This window comes from Capricornis sumatraensis, chromosome 21, assembly GCF_032405125.1.
Source record: "Capricornis sumatraensis isolate serow.1 chromosome 21, serow.2, whole genome shotgun sequence".
NCBI lineage: Eukaryota > Metazoa > Chordata > Mammalia > Artiodactyla > Bovidae > Capricornis > Capricornis sumatraensis.
Genome location: NC_091089.1, coordinates 58,677,379 through 58,694,624, shown reverse-complemented (window position 1 = coordinate 58,694,624; position 17,246 = coordinate 58,677,379). Strand labels below are relative to the sequence as shown.

Sequence of the window (17,246 nt, the reverse complement as noted above, 5' to 3'; positions counted from 1 at the left end):
TGAAATACTGAGTCATGCAGTAGTTTGGGTGAACTTTAAATATATTTGCTGAGTGAAAGACATCAAGCCCAAAATGCTACATGTTGTATAATTCCTACTTATACTGAATTTTGGTAAAGGCAAAACTGCAAGGATAGAAAAAACTGGTGGTTGCCAGAACTGGTGGAGGTGCGACTGATTGCCAAGGAACTGAAAAAGAAATTTCCAAGGTGGTTGAAATATTCTTATGGCACTGTGATGGCAGATATCTGAACCTATTCACTGGTTAAAACTCCAAAACCTATATACCCAAACAGTAAACTCTGTTGCTTGTAAATTTAAAAAATGCTAATTACAAATTTATAAGAATGTCAGGGGACCCAAAATAAACTGCAGACTGCGACAAATGAATATAATTACACTGTAAGTGTAGGCAAAACAACACAGAAGGGTGTAAAGAAAAAAAAAGGAGTTGACACTAAGCAACTTTGCAAAACAGGCCACAACCCTGCTTACTGTAAAGCTAAAGACAGAAAGAACTGTACACACATACTGTATCCTTGTTGGTAAACTGTTTTTTTCACAGAGGGATGGGTTAGCAATTTTTAAACTACTTTTTCATGTCTACTAGGTTTGAAAAAAACAAGTAAATCTATCACAGATAATAAGAATCAGATTTCTCACACTCAGAGAAATTACGAATATGCAAAGAGGAAGACTAGGCTGAATCCTGTGGTAGTGGATTAAAAAGGATATGTCATTATCAACCCGTCTCTATTTTAATAATATACAGAGAAACAGGCAGATACAGAAACAATAATCATAGATATGTGGGTGTACAAGAGCGAGTATGCACACACGTACTTCCTAGTTTTGTCCAAAATGAGGACCGAGAAGCAGTGAAATCCCAGTCAGAGAGAACTGGTACCCAGATCTCAGTTACTAATACCTCCATTAAAGGCAGCCAGGCTGCCAGGGGAAATGACCAATTCTAAGACTGGGGTAGGGAAAAAAAGATGAGTGAGGAGCAATTCTATGACAGAAAATAAGATGGTGCTTATATAAACCAGTGGGATCATATCAAAATTACCCTGGGATCAACTTAAAAGAGTTCTCTATGGTCAATACTGGGATAATTCAAGCGACAAATCGGCATTATAAAAGGTCTATTCCACAGCTAAGTGCTTGGTAAGAGCTTGGTGCTGGGTCATTTGGGGACAAAAAATAAGGTCCTGTACTTTTAGCCCCAAGGAAATCAAAGTGTAGAACTTACTACATGTATTTATTTTTATTGGACACATATATTTCTTTATTTTTATGAACACTGTGAGTTCATTATCATGACACGCAAATCATGTGTCAAAATTGTAATTATATCTCCATTCGTGGACTACAAAGAAAGCAGTAAAATGCCAATCCTCAAAGAAAAGTAAGTGAGCAGGTGCACGGAGCATGTTTCCTTTAGCCTGGAAACGTGACAAAACGGCATCAAACTGCTGAAGACATAAACATCCATGCACCGTAATGAGCGTAATTCCTCTATACAAGTACATCATTATTCTACTACATTACACTGATTAAATCTCACAAGTCACTTTAAAGACTGTTCATATCTAGCCAGTGATTTAGAGGAGGACGGAAAGTTGAATTAACTAAGATAGCACCAGTCATTGCCTCTGGCAGGGCTTTTCAAGAAATAACTTGCAAACAAAGTTGTAAAAAGAATGAAAAACGAGTCAGATGAATGCTAAGATAGCAAAGAAACTACACTGTGTGGAGACTATAAACTGTCATTTTTTAATGAATCCCACCAAAAACAAAAATTTACATATGTCTTTGAATTAAGCAGCCATTCTTAAATTAGAAGTCTCATCTTCTCCCCCTTATCTGGCAGCAAGGGTTGCTAGAGGTGGGGGAAGAACCAGGGAAGGAATTACACAATCGCTGAAAATCAGCTATAATAAAGAAAGATGTCAAGATCAACAAAAGTACATCAACTACTCTTGCAGAGAATACCGACAATAAAGAACTGTGCTTTAAGAGGCTGAATGAATGATCCCAACCCACTTGGTGTCACAAGAATCTGGGATATCTAATTCTGCAACCCCTGCTCCCCCACCGCTAACTTGCCCTGCAGTGTTCTACAGCACACCTTTAGCACACGTTCGAGTCTTTCAACATAAACAGGTATACACCCACATACCAGGATAGCTCACATGTTCTTTTCAAATGCTACTTACTTATGATAATAGTGACAAAAGTTAAATAGAATATATAAAAATTAAAAATGTATGGTATGCATTTTTCAAAAAAGTGTTTTATTAAATGTTATATAAAACATATATACAACTGTATTATAAATATTTGTGTGTTTAAAACTCTTTCATAACTTTCAGAGCACCTAAAATAGTGCCAGGAGTATTGTAATAATTTTTTGAGTATCTGCAATGAGTATTCAAAAATCACAGTTCTGATGAATAAGGAGTTCAGTTCAATCACTCAGTCGTGTCCGACTCTTTCCAACCCCATGGACTGCAGCACGCCAGGCCTCCCTGTCCATCACCAACTCCTGGAGTTTGCTCAAACTTAAGTCCATCGAGTCGGTGATGCCACCCAACCATCTCATTCTCTGCCGTCCCCTTCTCCTCCTGCCTTCAATCTTTCCCAGAATCAGGGTCTTTTCCAGTCAGTCAGTTCTTCGCATTAGGTGGCCAAAGTATTGGAATTTCAGCTTCAGCATCAGTCCTTCCAATGAATATTCAGGACTGATTTCCTTTAGGATAGACTGGTTGGATCTCCTTGCAGTTTAAGGGACTCTCAAGAGTCTTACACCACAGTTAAAAAGCATCAATTCTTCGGCGCTCAGCTTTCTTTATAGTCCAACTTTCACATCCATATATGACTACTGGAAAAACCATAGCCTTGACTAGACAGATCTTTGTTGGCAAATAATGTCTCTGCTTTTTAATATGCTGTCTAGGTTGGTCATAGCTTTTCTCCCAAGGAGCATGCATGTTTTAATTTCATAGCTGTAGTCACCAACTGCAGTGATTCTGGAGCCCATAAAAATAAAGCCTCTCACTGTTTCCACTGTTTCCCCACCTATTTGCCATGAAGTGATGGGACCAGATGCCATGATCTTACTTCTCTGAATGTTGAGTTTTAAGACAACTTTTTCACTCTCCTCTTTCACTTTCATCAAGAGGCTTTTTAGTTCCTTTTCACTTTCTGTCATAAGGGTGGTGTCATCTGCATATCTGAGGTTATTGATATTGCTCCCAGTAATGTTGATTCTAGCTTGAATAAGGAAGTAGAACCAAAATACCTGACATAAAGACCACAAACATGTGGTCTCAACGAAATTTAATTAAGACATTGTCATTCTGTTCCATTTATCCTTATTTACTTACAGTGCATAAAGAGAAACATAAATTGATATAAAATTAAAATGAATTCATATAGTTTGAATTGCTCCAGCCTTTAAAAAAGCTTTAATATCACCTTCTGAATACACATCTTTGACATTAAGCCCCTGTCATTTCCTCTTACTGTGATTCTCTTCCAGCTGTTGACATGTCATTGCTCTGGGGGACTGGGCACTTCCATACTTCTAAATTCTGTCTATAACAGCCCTTACCACACTGTATTAATGTTCATTTGATTACCTGCCTTCCTAACAGAGACAACAAGCTCCATGCATCATCACACACCCCAGGGCCCACAGCTGTATTTGTTATTGTTGTGTAGTCACTAAGCCATGTCTGACTCTTTCAAGACCCCATGGACTGCAGCCTACCAGGCTTCTCTGTTCATGGCATTTCCCAGGCAAGAATATTGGAGAAGGTTGCCATTTCCTTTTCCAGGGGATCTTCCTGTCCCAGGGATCGAACTCACATCTCCTGCGTTGGCAGGCAGATTTTTTACCACTGAGCCACCTGCGAAGCCCACAGTTATGTTCAGCCCTAAATAAACAGCTGTCGAACCCGAGGGAGGAAAAGAGTAAGTTATAATTGTATCTCATTTTTAGAAGCAAAATACTAGCAAGTGTTTTTGGTAGAAACTGCAATTTTAGAAAAATTAGCATATTTCAAGTAAAACCCCCACATTACCAATGTAGAAATCTTTTTAAACTAGCTGAGTTGTTGTAAAAAGGATGACTTTAAAATCAATAGTCTTGAATGAACATACATAATCAGTAGATACATATGTGTGATTCAGTGGTACTTCATTTTTAAATGAAGCATAACTAAACTTACTTTCCCAGAGTTACAAGACCACCTGAACAGGGAGAAGGGAGAGTGAGATGGTGGGATAATAAAGAAATCTTTAAGTGAAGATGGAGAAGACAGATATTCTCCCATTGAAACCCCTCGGGGGCTGCAGTCCATGGGGTCACAAAGAGTTGGACACCACTGAGCGACTAACCGTCATATACTCACAGAGGACCACTTTCAAGTAACCTGTATAGGAAAAGCTGGAAATGATATGGGGGATTCCAATAGCAAGGAAAACTCCCATAATTCTGACACAAAATCCTGAAACAATATGAGAAACGGTCAATAAATTGGGTTGTGAGGGGAAAAAAAAAAACACCATTAAAAAAAGGTTAAAAGAAAAAATAACAAACCAGGAAATACTTGAACCATAAACCATAAAGGTTTAATCAAGCAATCTCATTTAAAAGTGAACCAGAGATATGAATCAATACTTTAAAAGAAATACAAGACACTTACTTATATGAAAAGATGCTAAACTCATTCTTAATAATAAAAATACAAAATAAGACAATAAGGACATTTCATTCTCACTTATCAGAGTCAAAACATCCCAAAAGCATGACAAAATACTCTTTTGGAAATGATAGAGAGAAACCAGCCATCAAACACAATCATTGTTGAGAATGCAAAATGGTACAACCTCTATGGCCAAGAACTTGGCAATATCTAACAAAAGAGTAAGCGTACATTTATCCTTGGACTCAGCAATCTCACGTCCTGGAATGTATCCAAGATACACTATCAAAGAATGAAAAGACATCTGCACAAGTCTATTTACTGCGGCCCTGTCCATACTATCAAACACTGGAAACCCAAGTGTCCACTGCTAGGAAACTTGTTGAAGAAAACATCGTCCACCCACACAATGAACACTGCACAGCCAATTTAAAAAAAGGAGGAGCGGACAGAATGAGGTGCATTTCAGACATGTTTAAAGCACATACTCCGCAGCACTCTAGCTATTGTGAAGCTCTATTAAGAACACTCATTTGCTGGAGAGGTACAGACTATTTCAGATTGCCATTCAGGACCATAAGAGTTATACAGAAACTAAAAGTTGTTATGTATGATAACAAATTTTTGGAATTTCTGTTTGTCAAGGGAAAGTTTGTAATTCTGCCCAGAATCACTGCGTGTGGGAAATGGGATAGAGGAGGGGTGAGGAGGGACTCTTGAGAGTCCCTTGGACCGCAAGGAGATCCAACCAGTCCATCCTAAAGGAAATCAGTCCTGGACTGGAAGGACTGATGTTGAAGCTGAAACTCCAATACTTTGGCCACCTGATGCAAAGAGCTGACTCATTTGAAAAGACTGATGCTGGGAAAGATTGAGGGCAGGAGGAGAAGGGGATGACAGAGGATGAGATGGTTGGATGGCACCACCGACTCAATGAACATGAGTTTGACTAAACTTTGGGAGTTGATGAAGGACAGGGAGGCCTGGCGTGCTGCAGTCCATGGGGTCGCAAAGAGTCGGACACGACTGAGACTGAACTGAACTGAGAAGGCAATCACTGGTTAGAGCAAGAGGCAGTGGAGAACAGTTAACCAATTTTTGACTGTGAATCTCATAAGACAAAAGAGCATGAGAGTTTCAGTGCACACATAATAATTTTTCACACACACACACAGATTGAAACCTGCATAAAGAAACTATTTGATTTTTTTAATGTTTTATATTTTGCGACTCTGGTTAAGATTTCACACATAAGTTTACTACCAAAAAGGTTTAAAAAGCACAGACTTGGGGGCTTCCTTGGTGGCTCAGTGGTAAAGAATCCACCTGCCAATCCAGGAGACACAGGTTCGATCCCTGGTCCAGAAGATCTCACATGTCGAGGAGCAACTAAGCCCATGCTCCACAAATACTAAGCCTGTGCCGTAAAGCCTGGGAACTGCAACTAATGAGCCCCACGCTGCAAGCGCTGAAGCCTGCACACCCAGAGCCTGTGCTCCACAACAAGAGAAGCCACTGCAATGAGAGGCCCAGGCACTGCAACCAGAGAGGAGCCCTCACTCTCCACAAGTAGAGAAAAGCTCGTGCAGCAACAAAGACCCAGGGCGGCCACAAATGAACAGATAAATAAAAGTATTAAAATATAAGTATTAAAAAAAAAACCAGACTTGTTCATTTCTCTTCTTTTACATAAAGAGCAACTGTGAAATAAATATGTGCAGAAGCTTAGCGGTGTCTCTCTGGGGTCATGGATAATGTGATGAAGCAGGAAGAGTTAGCCAGACCTTCTGACACCCCTCTTTCCATTGGCCTTCCCAACCAACAACTGGGTTCAGTAAATTTGTTACTATTCATTAAGAAAGATCCTTTGGAAAAAAAAAAAAAAAAAACAGTATTTTTTTGCCCCTAATTAGTGTCATCTGGTTGGAAAGTACACAGTGAATGGATACAGATTCTTAGTTGAGAAGGGAGTAATGTCTGGAGAATTACTTTCTGAAACTCACCCCGACTGCCTCTCCTTTCACCCTTCGAGAATACTACGCTTGAATCTCTTCTTCAGAGAAGTGGACAGTGATGAAATGGGACAGGAAAGCCTTCTGGTTCCAAGTGCCCATCCAAACTCTATATGGGAGAGCTTGGGATGGTCTCAGAACCCCAATCATACCTTAAAATAGGTTACACCCGAGCTTGTGTGGTCACTTTTAACCTTATGCAAGCACTTTAAGAAAAGCACCCTGACGCTTTAGATTAAGACTATAAATGCCTACTCCTCTACCCATCACCCAGCTTCAGAGGCTAACTCCCAGTTTAGCTCCTCTGACTCTGGTATTCTTTGTTTTGAAGACTCACCCTTGCTTTAGGAGAAAAAAAGGAAGCGAAAATCAAAACAAAATGAAACAACAAAATAAAATCTGAGTAAGACCTGCCAGCCATCCATTAAAGAGTAAAGAAAAAGCCTTCTGCACTTCACGCCTGAGATGGAAAAATACCTCAAAAACGGGCCACAATTTCTGTCTCTGTAGCCACAAACTATGCCAGAACTTGTTTAATACTTGTTTAATGATGTTTAATTATCAGAGGGATGTAGTTTAAACACATTTCTTAAAAAATCAGGGAATATTCAGTGAGACCCATCCTTCCTCCTACATTTTCTTCCCCAAAGCGGAGTGTTGTTTAGTCCACGTACACATTTCAAATATAAGTCTGTCTCATCATCCTTTCCTAGTGAAATGCAAAGGCCTTTGATAAGAATGGTTATAGCACTGACAAGAACTGCAGAAACAATTTTTTAAAACAAAAAGCAATAAAGTAGGTGGTTGCTTTCATCTCTAAATCCAGCAAGGACAATCTCTTCAAGTGATGGGTAAGTTTCACAGAATAAACACAGAAAATATGTATAGAAAAATTACAAAAATACTAAGTACTGTTACAGATGACTGGATTGGCATTTAACAGGCTGGAAGAAACCAGATCAATCTCAATCTTGCTGGGGTCAATTCGGGTGCTCAAACCAATAAAACAAATTTTTTTCTTTATGTCTATGTACTAGAGGTGCTAAAATATTAACCAAGTCTGCAAATGTCATGCACAGTGAAACCGTTTATAAATATTAGAACACATTTAATATACTTATTGTATCAAAATCTACTTAATAAAAAGACAGTAATATGTACTAATTGGGACAATATTACCAAGAAAAATAAAATACCATTCTTCCCCAAAAAAGCAGAGAACAGGAAGGAGAGAGAATTAGGCAAAAAATATTTTAGCATAATTTGATCATTTTAATTCCAGAATTTACAAACAACACTAGAACAAAATCGACCATTTGCCATTACAATATAAATATTACAGGTAAAATAGGTTCATATGATTTTCTTATAATAACTTCACTGTTTTCCTTCCAAACTATAAGATCTACTCTGTCTCATAAGGATCATAGCAAGGCTTTGACCTAAAATAATAGAAACAATGTAATTATACATAATATCTAGTCAATATAAAGTGATAATAAAATTAGAAATATGTTGTAAAAGTGTAAACATCTCACATCCCATCCAGGTTGGATCTGTTCATCCGTATTCAGTATCTTAAGATTTAAAACATCACAAAATCACCAATTCAGCTGTTTGCCCCGTAAAAGCAAGTTACGCAGGACTCTAAGTATCTGTACTGAAAAAGCTGAACTAGAATAAAGAAAATTCATACTCAAAAACTTACTAGACACTTGTTCTATTACAAAGACATGCTCCAGGATTCATGTGCAGTGTTTTGTAAAGGACTTTATTTCCATTAGCATTACACAATTTTGTTCTTCAGCAAATCAGCAAGAGACTAATGGCACAAATCAATATCATACTCTTCAGAACAACTAAGATTAGGTCATTTATTACAGCAAAGGCCACCAGAACCTCCGCTCAAGGTATAGGAGGCATTTCCATTTCAACACTGCTTTGGTACAACAGTGTGTCACTGGTTGGCTGAGTTTTTCTTTTACAAATCATCTGCACAGGCTTAAGGACCTTCAACTTCTTAAAACAGGTAGGAAGTATACAAACTTCTCAAAGAAAGGCAGCTGTACCTCGTAAGGGCCTTACCACTGACTACAACTCCAGCAGAACTGTCCTGAAGGGAGGAAGAACCGGAGACTGCTCAAAGAGGAAAAGGAGGGACATGAGAAAATGGCTAAAGTTATTTCAAATCCTTTCCACTCTGGACGCTTTTCCACAGAAGCCAGTGGATAACCAGGATTCCCTGTCCGGAATATTTGAGAAGGAAGGAGGCAAGGAGCCCTAGGCTGGATGGAATTCCCTGACTTCCTCACTGTCCACCAAGGAACAAATCCCTGAATTTCCGTCTGCTCCACTCCCTGTTTCGTTCTACATTTAACATACTTATTAACTGTCACCAGGCTCCTACTGACAGCCTGAACCCAGACTGCTGGCTACACTGTAGGAGCCTCTTTTACAGAGGACTTGACCAAGCTTCATCCCATGGCGTGCCTAACCCCAGCCTTACTCAGTAACAGAGTTTTCTGTTTATTGCTTATTGCTTCAGCAGTAACGTCTAAATAACCAGTCGATCCAACAATGCTTTCATTTTTAATTTACCACTTTACTACTCCAATTTCCAAAATGTGTTCAAATGATGTAGGAAAATCACCCAAAATATTAAATAGTAATATTTAAATTTAAATATTAAGTCAAAGAACTCGAGTCATAAGAAATGAAAGGATTATCCTGTATAGCTGTGACCAATTAAGAAGAAATTTCTCTGTTATTCTCTTTGGTGAGTAGCCAAATATAGATAAGGAGAACAGTTTAATGCTGTTAAATACATGATCAGTCTAAAGTACTTAAAATTAAGCTCAACAGCTCTGGCACTCTGGAAGAAGAAAGAGAAACAAATCCCTCAGGTCTCACTGAACCCACTGCACAGAGCCACCTTACAACCACACGGCACTGTGCGTAATACAGTTTGTCTTAAGACAAACCCTCTCTGCCTCACAATACAGGAATTCCCACCGAACATGAAGTACCTTTCATGCACATCACTTAGGCATAATTACTACTCTCCCTTTCTAATCACAACGTGCAATCATTTCCAACTCAGGAAAGCTCATGCTTCAGTTTCAGCTGATTTACAAAACACACATTAATTACAAAAGGGGTCTTTTTAGAATTATTACTTCTTCATGAACAACCAAATGATTTCCCCTATCTTTCCCCGGTTTTAATTAGACTATATTTCCCCAAAAGACAGTATATGGAGAATGGCACAGAAGACCTGAGAAAGCAGTCTAGTGGGCAGAAAGTGAGACCCCACTCCCTGGGTGGGAGACCCCACAAAGTACTCACACTAAAACTTGGGGGGAGGGGTTCATCAGAGAGACCTTATTCTCAGGCAGTTTACTCTTATTCTAAATTGAGCTGAAGTAAGTTTGGTAACCTGGATTCTGTACACCTCAGAACTCTGGAAATGGTAAAGCTACTAGGGGTGAGATAAAAACAGCACAATAGTAATAAAACCGGGTACCAATTACTAGACAATCAAAAGAGGAGAAAGAAAAATATTTTTAAAAATAGAATACCAAATGCAAAAGGCATAGCAGTCTGGGTGCTTATGTTCAGGTAAGTCCACTCTCTTCAATAAGCAAATGGTGATCATTTTACAACCTGGGCCAAAACAATAATCCTGGCTACCAAGAAAATGTTCACTAAGCCAAACACATTTTAAAGTATTTCATCACAAACAGTTAATTTTTTTCTTTTTTCAGAATCTGAGCATCTAGTGATTTTGAAACCTTCAGTTATCTAGAAATCATTCCTAAGAAGACTCTTAGAGAATTCTAAACAGCTAAGACATAAAGCAAACAGAAGGAATGGAAATGGCAACCCACTCCAGTGTTCTTGCCTGGAGAATCCCAGGGATGGGGGAGCCTGGTGGGCTGCCGTCTATGGGGTCACACAGAGTCGGACACGACTAAAGCGACTTAGCAGCAGCAGCAGGGGCAGGGGAGGGGTGGAGAGATTCATTTAAATCATATTTAGCAAACCCATCCCTATCCTTTTCCCCATTCTTTCCCCACCAGCAAACCCTGAAAATATCTGCCTACCAGAGAATGCACTAATATTTAAATTATTTTTCTAGCTACAATAGAGTTTTCCAGTACCTCTGTAATATATGGTTTCATCTTACCTTCTTGTATATTGATGGTCCATCCACATTTGTGCTCAGAATGACCACTACTTTATAATCATCAGAAACGTGACTGCAATTCCAGGTAAAAATAGGTACTAGAGTGTGGCTTGTTGACAGTCAAACCCCAAACATTTACTAGGAGTGTCTTTCATTGAACAAAGAAATCCTATTCTGTTTCCAAGGGGGATAAAAAGACGAGCCTAACCCTGGTAACCTTAACACAAAAGGAAGCTAAAAAGGCAGGGACTCAATAAGAACAAAGGATTGTTCTTTCTGGTGACATCAATACATATTAAGCACGATGTGTTACACATCCTTCTATCAATATTTGAGATGATAAATTTGCAAATTAATACTACATCGGCCATAACTGCATAAAATTACAATAGCACCCTCTTTGGAAAAGATTTTGATTTATATAATGGTTGTAACTTTTATGTCTAATGTTCCTGAAATTAAAAGAAGTGATGAGCCACGGTGAGTAAGCAGAACACAACGGACGAGAAATAATTACACTTGTGACCTTATACCCTGTAAGGTCAGCCTGCTTCATAGGCCAAAGGAGATCAGGAACCATCAGCATTTACCCCAGAGCAGTCACTGCCCGAACGAAGGGCAAGTGTGGGTGTATTTCATAAACTAGCAGGTGCTTGACCTCATGAAAAATAAAAGTCAGTTATCAGAATGCTACATGTAGAATGTCACAAATAAGAAATACATAAAATTAGATGTGACAAGATATTTTCCCTTCAAAATAAATCTGAGACAATTCGTACCATTTTATCTTCACCTGCATCATAATATAACAGTTTCACAAAATAACAGAAATCTGTCCTTAGTAAGAATAATTAGCAGAATTTTTTTAGGTGTTTCGAAACACTTTAAAAAAGAAAGAGAGAAGAGTGATAACTCAAAAAATATTAATACTTGCAATATTTACATTACTATCACAAAAATATATGCAGTATTTCTATTTCTGGTCCCGTTACCAAAGTAAGAATCATAGTGCACTCATCCTCTATTTTTCCATCAGAAAGTAGGTATCAAAAGTTTACACACGGGGCTCCCCGGGTGGTTCAATGGTAAAGAATCCACCTGCCAATGCAGGGGACATGGGTTCAATCCCTGGTCCAGGAACATTCCACAGGTGGAGAAGCAACGAAGCCCGGTCACAACTACTGAGCCTGGACCTCAAGCCCAAGAGCCACAACTACCGAAGCCCACGCGCCTAGGACCCACACCCCCCAACAAGAAGCCTCTGCGACGAGAAGCCTCTGCGACAAGAAGCCTCTGTGATGAGAAGCCCGCCCACCTCAACGAGAGCAGTCCCCGCTCTCCACAACTAGAGAAAAAGCCCTCAGCGACGGAGACCCAGGACAGTCAAAAATAAATAAACAACAAATAAATAAATATCATTTTTTAAAAACAGCATTTTAGAAGGTTATACCCTGCTTGCATTGCTGTATGGGATAAAATGTTCCCTAATAGGTTCAAAACACAGCTCCATTATCAGAAGCAACATTCTCCTGTCACTCAATTAGGACTTGGATTTTATAGAAACTTGTGAACTGGATTTTCAGTTAAGGCAGAGCACTTTTTTCCTTTTTCCTCCCCAGTGACTCCCAGTCTCCCATCCAGAACCCCAGGGCAATATGAATTAAGAGTGAGTTCTGAGGTGGTGCCAATGAGAACAAAACTCTACCGATACCAGGAAAGGAAGGGGCAGCAACGCGCAGGTACGGCGTGCTGCGCTGCACGCTTTGCAGACGTTCCTCCTTCACTACCCTCGGCAGTTCTAAGAAACTGGCTTCTGGCCCACTGCTTTCCTCAGACTCTCAGACAAACCTGCAAAAGGCTCTTATTGCCGAATGTACCTAAATAAAACTCCAGAAGACCCCAGTCAGTGATGACCAGTCGAGCTGAGCTGTCATCTAAGCCACAACTCAATCATCTACTGAGTGCGGAGTCAGAACAAGTTCCTTCCCACTTGAAGTGACTAGCCCTGGACTCCAGATCTCTAAAAGGAAGGGCATCAGTGTCCATCAGCCCAGGGTAACCTTCCGCTCTTCAGCTAAAAGCAGTTCCTGAGTTTCAGACAAATATCTAACAGAGAGGGACTCTTTAGCTATCGTAACTCCAAATTATGACCAAGCTCAGTCATAACTTAGAAGCTGCCAAAATTGCTTAGGCCATTATTGCATATGTTTGAATGCTTGGCTGATTCAATTATAAGAAAATATTTGATGTGTGGTATATTTACCAGATGTATTGCTTAACATTTTATCTACTTTAGTGATTAAATAGATTTCTATGCTGGAAAGAGGTTTTAGGTTTCGAAAAGACTGCTTTCCGCTGTAACTTGCCACAACCATCATTTCCTCACACATTAATGACAATGGCAGAAGCAATTTCACCACGAGCACGTTTATGGCAGGTGTGGGCTGTCCACCAGCTGGCTCCGTAACCTTTTGATCCCTTCGGACAGCAAATCTGCTCAACAGCCCTGTGTGGCCATTCCTCATTTGTTGTATGCTTTCTTCTCCTTTCACACGTTCAGAATCCCCACTCCTTTAGCTTGAAATCCTTTTATTAAAATAGAAAGCTCTCGGGAAAGCAAACTGAAACTAATTTTACACTCAGTCAATGTAAAAGTTCCAGAATAGATTACTATAGCAGGAGTTGTAAGTGTGAGATGCTTTAGTTACATGTAGAATGCATGTTTATTCTTCCACTAAAAATACAACTGTACAGTAAATGATAATATTAAAGTTTTAAGTAAGTCAGCATTCAGTTAATTTATAAAGTACTCCTAAATAATGTTACTGAGTACCAAGGTCTTTTATTTACATAAATGGAAAGGTTTAAATTTGACACAAGAACAATCTAGCTTGTGTGTATTAAACAATGACTGGAACCACTCTCTTCTCTCCAGGAAAGATAAAATAAAACAGCGTCCACCACCACTGCTAATGGCATTTCTCTAGCCAAACGGTCATGAGCCTGTACTAGCCTCTAATGTTTTTCTTAGACTTATATGCAGTCTGTAATTAAGGGTTAGAATTGCCTTTTATTCCTACCCTATCTGCATTTAGGTCTGGGCCCCATACCGCCTTCTATAACAGCTTCCCATTTCGTTATTCGTCTGTAATCCATCTCCCATTCCATATTAGTCTATTATAAATAGATTTCTTGAAAATGTTTCTCAATATTTCCTCATTTCTATATTGTTCTCCCTTTCAAAGAATCTCTAGCAATTTGCCATTTAGTTTCACCTTCAATCTACTTTACAGTACTATATTCACAGTTTGTCCTTAAATTTCAGGATCTTATATTCAATATGGTTTATGATGAGCTGAAGAGATAATTCTATTTTCTGGAATATTATAAGTTAATAGCTATAAATTACTGAACAAAGAGCACTGTGCCAGACTGCTTTCATCCCAATTTTTTAAATATTCTATAGGTTTTTAACCTATACATATTTAAATAAGAACTTTAAAGCTAATACATTATATAGAGTCCATTGCTTAAAGGCCCTGGGATTTTTACTTAATTTCTTTTTCTTAAGACAGAAAAATTCCCAGTAAGCCAATAAAAATCAACACTCTCTCAGTAAAAAGTCTGTATCATTTATGTAAATAAAATAAAAGATTAAAGAATTTAACAAGAGTTGTTCATGTGTGACGTTCTGGTTATATATGAGGTATATATTTGTACTTTTATAGATTATAAATGTATTTAACAAAAATATAGAGCTTATAATGGCTTAGGTACAGTTCCCTGTGCTTATCCAAGATACACTCATTACATACTCAAATTATCCCATAAAGTCTTACTATATCATCTTCATTTAATCTGTGACAAAATTGAGGCAGAAAAGGGTCAAGTGTCCAAGCTCACACACTTAATCAACCAGTATAGTCACCACTGGCAAACATCTGGTAGAGTTACACCAGATATAACAATTACAATCCTTTTCAAATTCTGTTTTTACTGTCTGTCTTATACAATCATATACTATCTGTCCTGACATGTACAATGAGTATCTCATCAACAATAACTGGTATTGACAAAAGGCCACTTAAAAGGAAAGCACCTGAAGCCCAGGACAAATTTTCACAGTAAAAAAGCTTTTTTCAAAATTTCATTGAGACTTTGTCATTAAAAAAAAAAAAAGTGAAACTGATCTATTTTATCTTATACACAATATAACAGGTTAAACATTTTAATGCTGAATTCTTCTTTAGGAGAATAAAGAATGGATTAAATGATGAGCTGAGGATGAAGGATACTTTCCTAATAAGAAAAAAATTATCATAGCCCACTATAACTTTTCTTCAGTGCACTTTTGACCTAGCAGCATGATTGCAATGTTGTTTTTTTTTTAAATATTCATTTATTTATTTGGTTTGTCAGGTGTTAGCCACACAATGAGGCTCTTGGCTTAGTTGCCCCACGACATGTGCAATCTTCTTGTACCAGGGATTGAACCAGCATTCCCTGCTTTGCAAGGTGGAGTCCTTACCACGGGGCCACCAGGGAAGTCTGACTGCAAAAATTTTACAAAAACTATTTCAGAATTTCAACAATTTTTCCCAAGACCTTTCCTAATCCATTAATATTATACTCTTTTGAAAGAATTTTCAGTCAAAATCCTTGCTAATTTTCTCTTTTCCCATAGAACACTGGTCTAAATCTACCAGATGATTCTTAAGCATTCACAATTTCAGCTTCTACTTAGAAAGGATCTGCCTCGTATTTGCACTTGCATACTATCAGATCAATATCTAACAAGCTGGTATCCACAATTATTATAATAAAATGGGCAGAAATAGATGCTAGTGTTAAACAGGGTAGAATTTTCAATTAAGGATTAACTTTATAAGGGGTCAGTCTGTTGGTGAATATTTCTGTATTTACATAATTTTTCGCTAAAAAAAAAAAAAAAAAACTCCAAACTTTAAGGATTCAGAAAATGAATGAGCAGAACTTGAGGATCCCTGTTTTCACCTGAAGGTCCATGATTTACTTTTGTTGAGGTAGTAGCAAGCAGAATTGTGAGTCTTGGTACCTCCCTACACATACAAGAATAGCTCTGCAGCAAAGCGTGAGCTCTTACGTGATATGACGTGGTCCATGTACTGAGGTAAGTAAGGAGCCCAGGTATCAATGGCCTCCTTCCGTCCCGCCTGCTCAATTCTTCTCAGTTCAGCTAGAAGCAGGGCTTGTGCAGCTTCTCTGACCTAAAACCACAGACCCAAGTGCAAAAAAAGGAAGCAGATCAGCGGGTGAGGTGTGTCAACATTAGCAAGTTCATAATGAAAGAAAGCTAGAAAATACACAAACCGCATTTATTTACATGGGAAACACTACACTGAAGTGTGTTGTAGTGCTAATAAAGTAGAATAAATTGGAATCAAGCAAATCAAAGATATTTCAATTAATTATCTCACTTAAATACGCTTTTAACACAGGATATATGTATACGTGAGGCTGAGTCCCTTTGCTGTACATGAAACTATGACAACATTGTTAACTGGCTATATATCATCAAAAAATAAAAAGTTAAAAAAAAATGCTACTGCTAAGTCACTTCAGTCGTGTCTGACTCTGTGCGACCTCATAGAGGGCAGCCCACCAAGCTCCCGTCCCTAGAATTCTCCAGTCAAGAACACTGGAGTGGGTTGCCATTTCCTTCTCTAATGCATGGAAGTGAAAAGCCTGCCAGGCTTCTCCGTCCATGGGATTTTCCAGGCAAGAATACTGGAGTGGGGAAATACCTTAACATTAATAGAACAATGTTTGAACACTTAATTAGTTTTGTCTTAAAACTTCATTTTCCGAAGCTTGCACAAAAATATTCTTGTACTTTTAATTTGGCATTTTCAATTTTTTTAATTTTCATATAAACATTGTTTAAAAAAATCAGTTAGAAATATTAACTGTTGAAGAAATGTAACCTTGTCTAGTGGATTTCTTTCTATTATAATGCTAAATAGGTACTATTTACACAAACAAACATGTATGTTTCACACAACTCTCTGTTGGATTTCTATTATAATGCTAAATAGGTATTGTTTACACAAACAAACATGTATGTTTCACACAATTCACATATACCTAAGACAGGCTTAAACAATATGCTTTTAAAAAGCAAGGAAATAAATTCCTGTGAAATGGCATTAGCTCTATAAAAGGAAACTATTTTTCAAAGTTGTATTATCTGAATTTTTCTTTCAATGTGGCAAACACTTTTACTTCACAGTTTGACTTTAGTTTTGCTTTATTTTGGCCAAAGTGTCACAGGCATCGGTTCAGTGACACCAGGCAACT

General features: G+C 38.2%; 1 protein-coding gene across 1 annotated transcript in view; it reads right to left on the bottom strand.

The window, feature by feature from the left end:
* WDR7 (WD repeat domain 7) overlaps positions 1–17,246 on the bottom strand; it is a 352,576-nt gene that overhangs the window by 215,693 nt on the left and 119,637 nt on the right. The window contains exon 19 of the mRNA XM_068994015.1: positions 16,033–16,156. Coding sequence (XP_068850116.1) covers positions 16,033–16,156 — 124 coding nt within the window. The remainder of the gene's footprint in view (positions 1–16,032; positions 16,157–17,246) is intronic.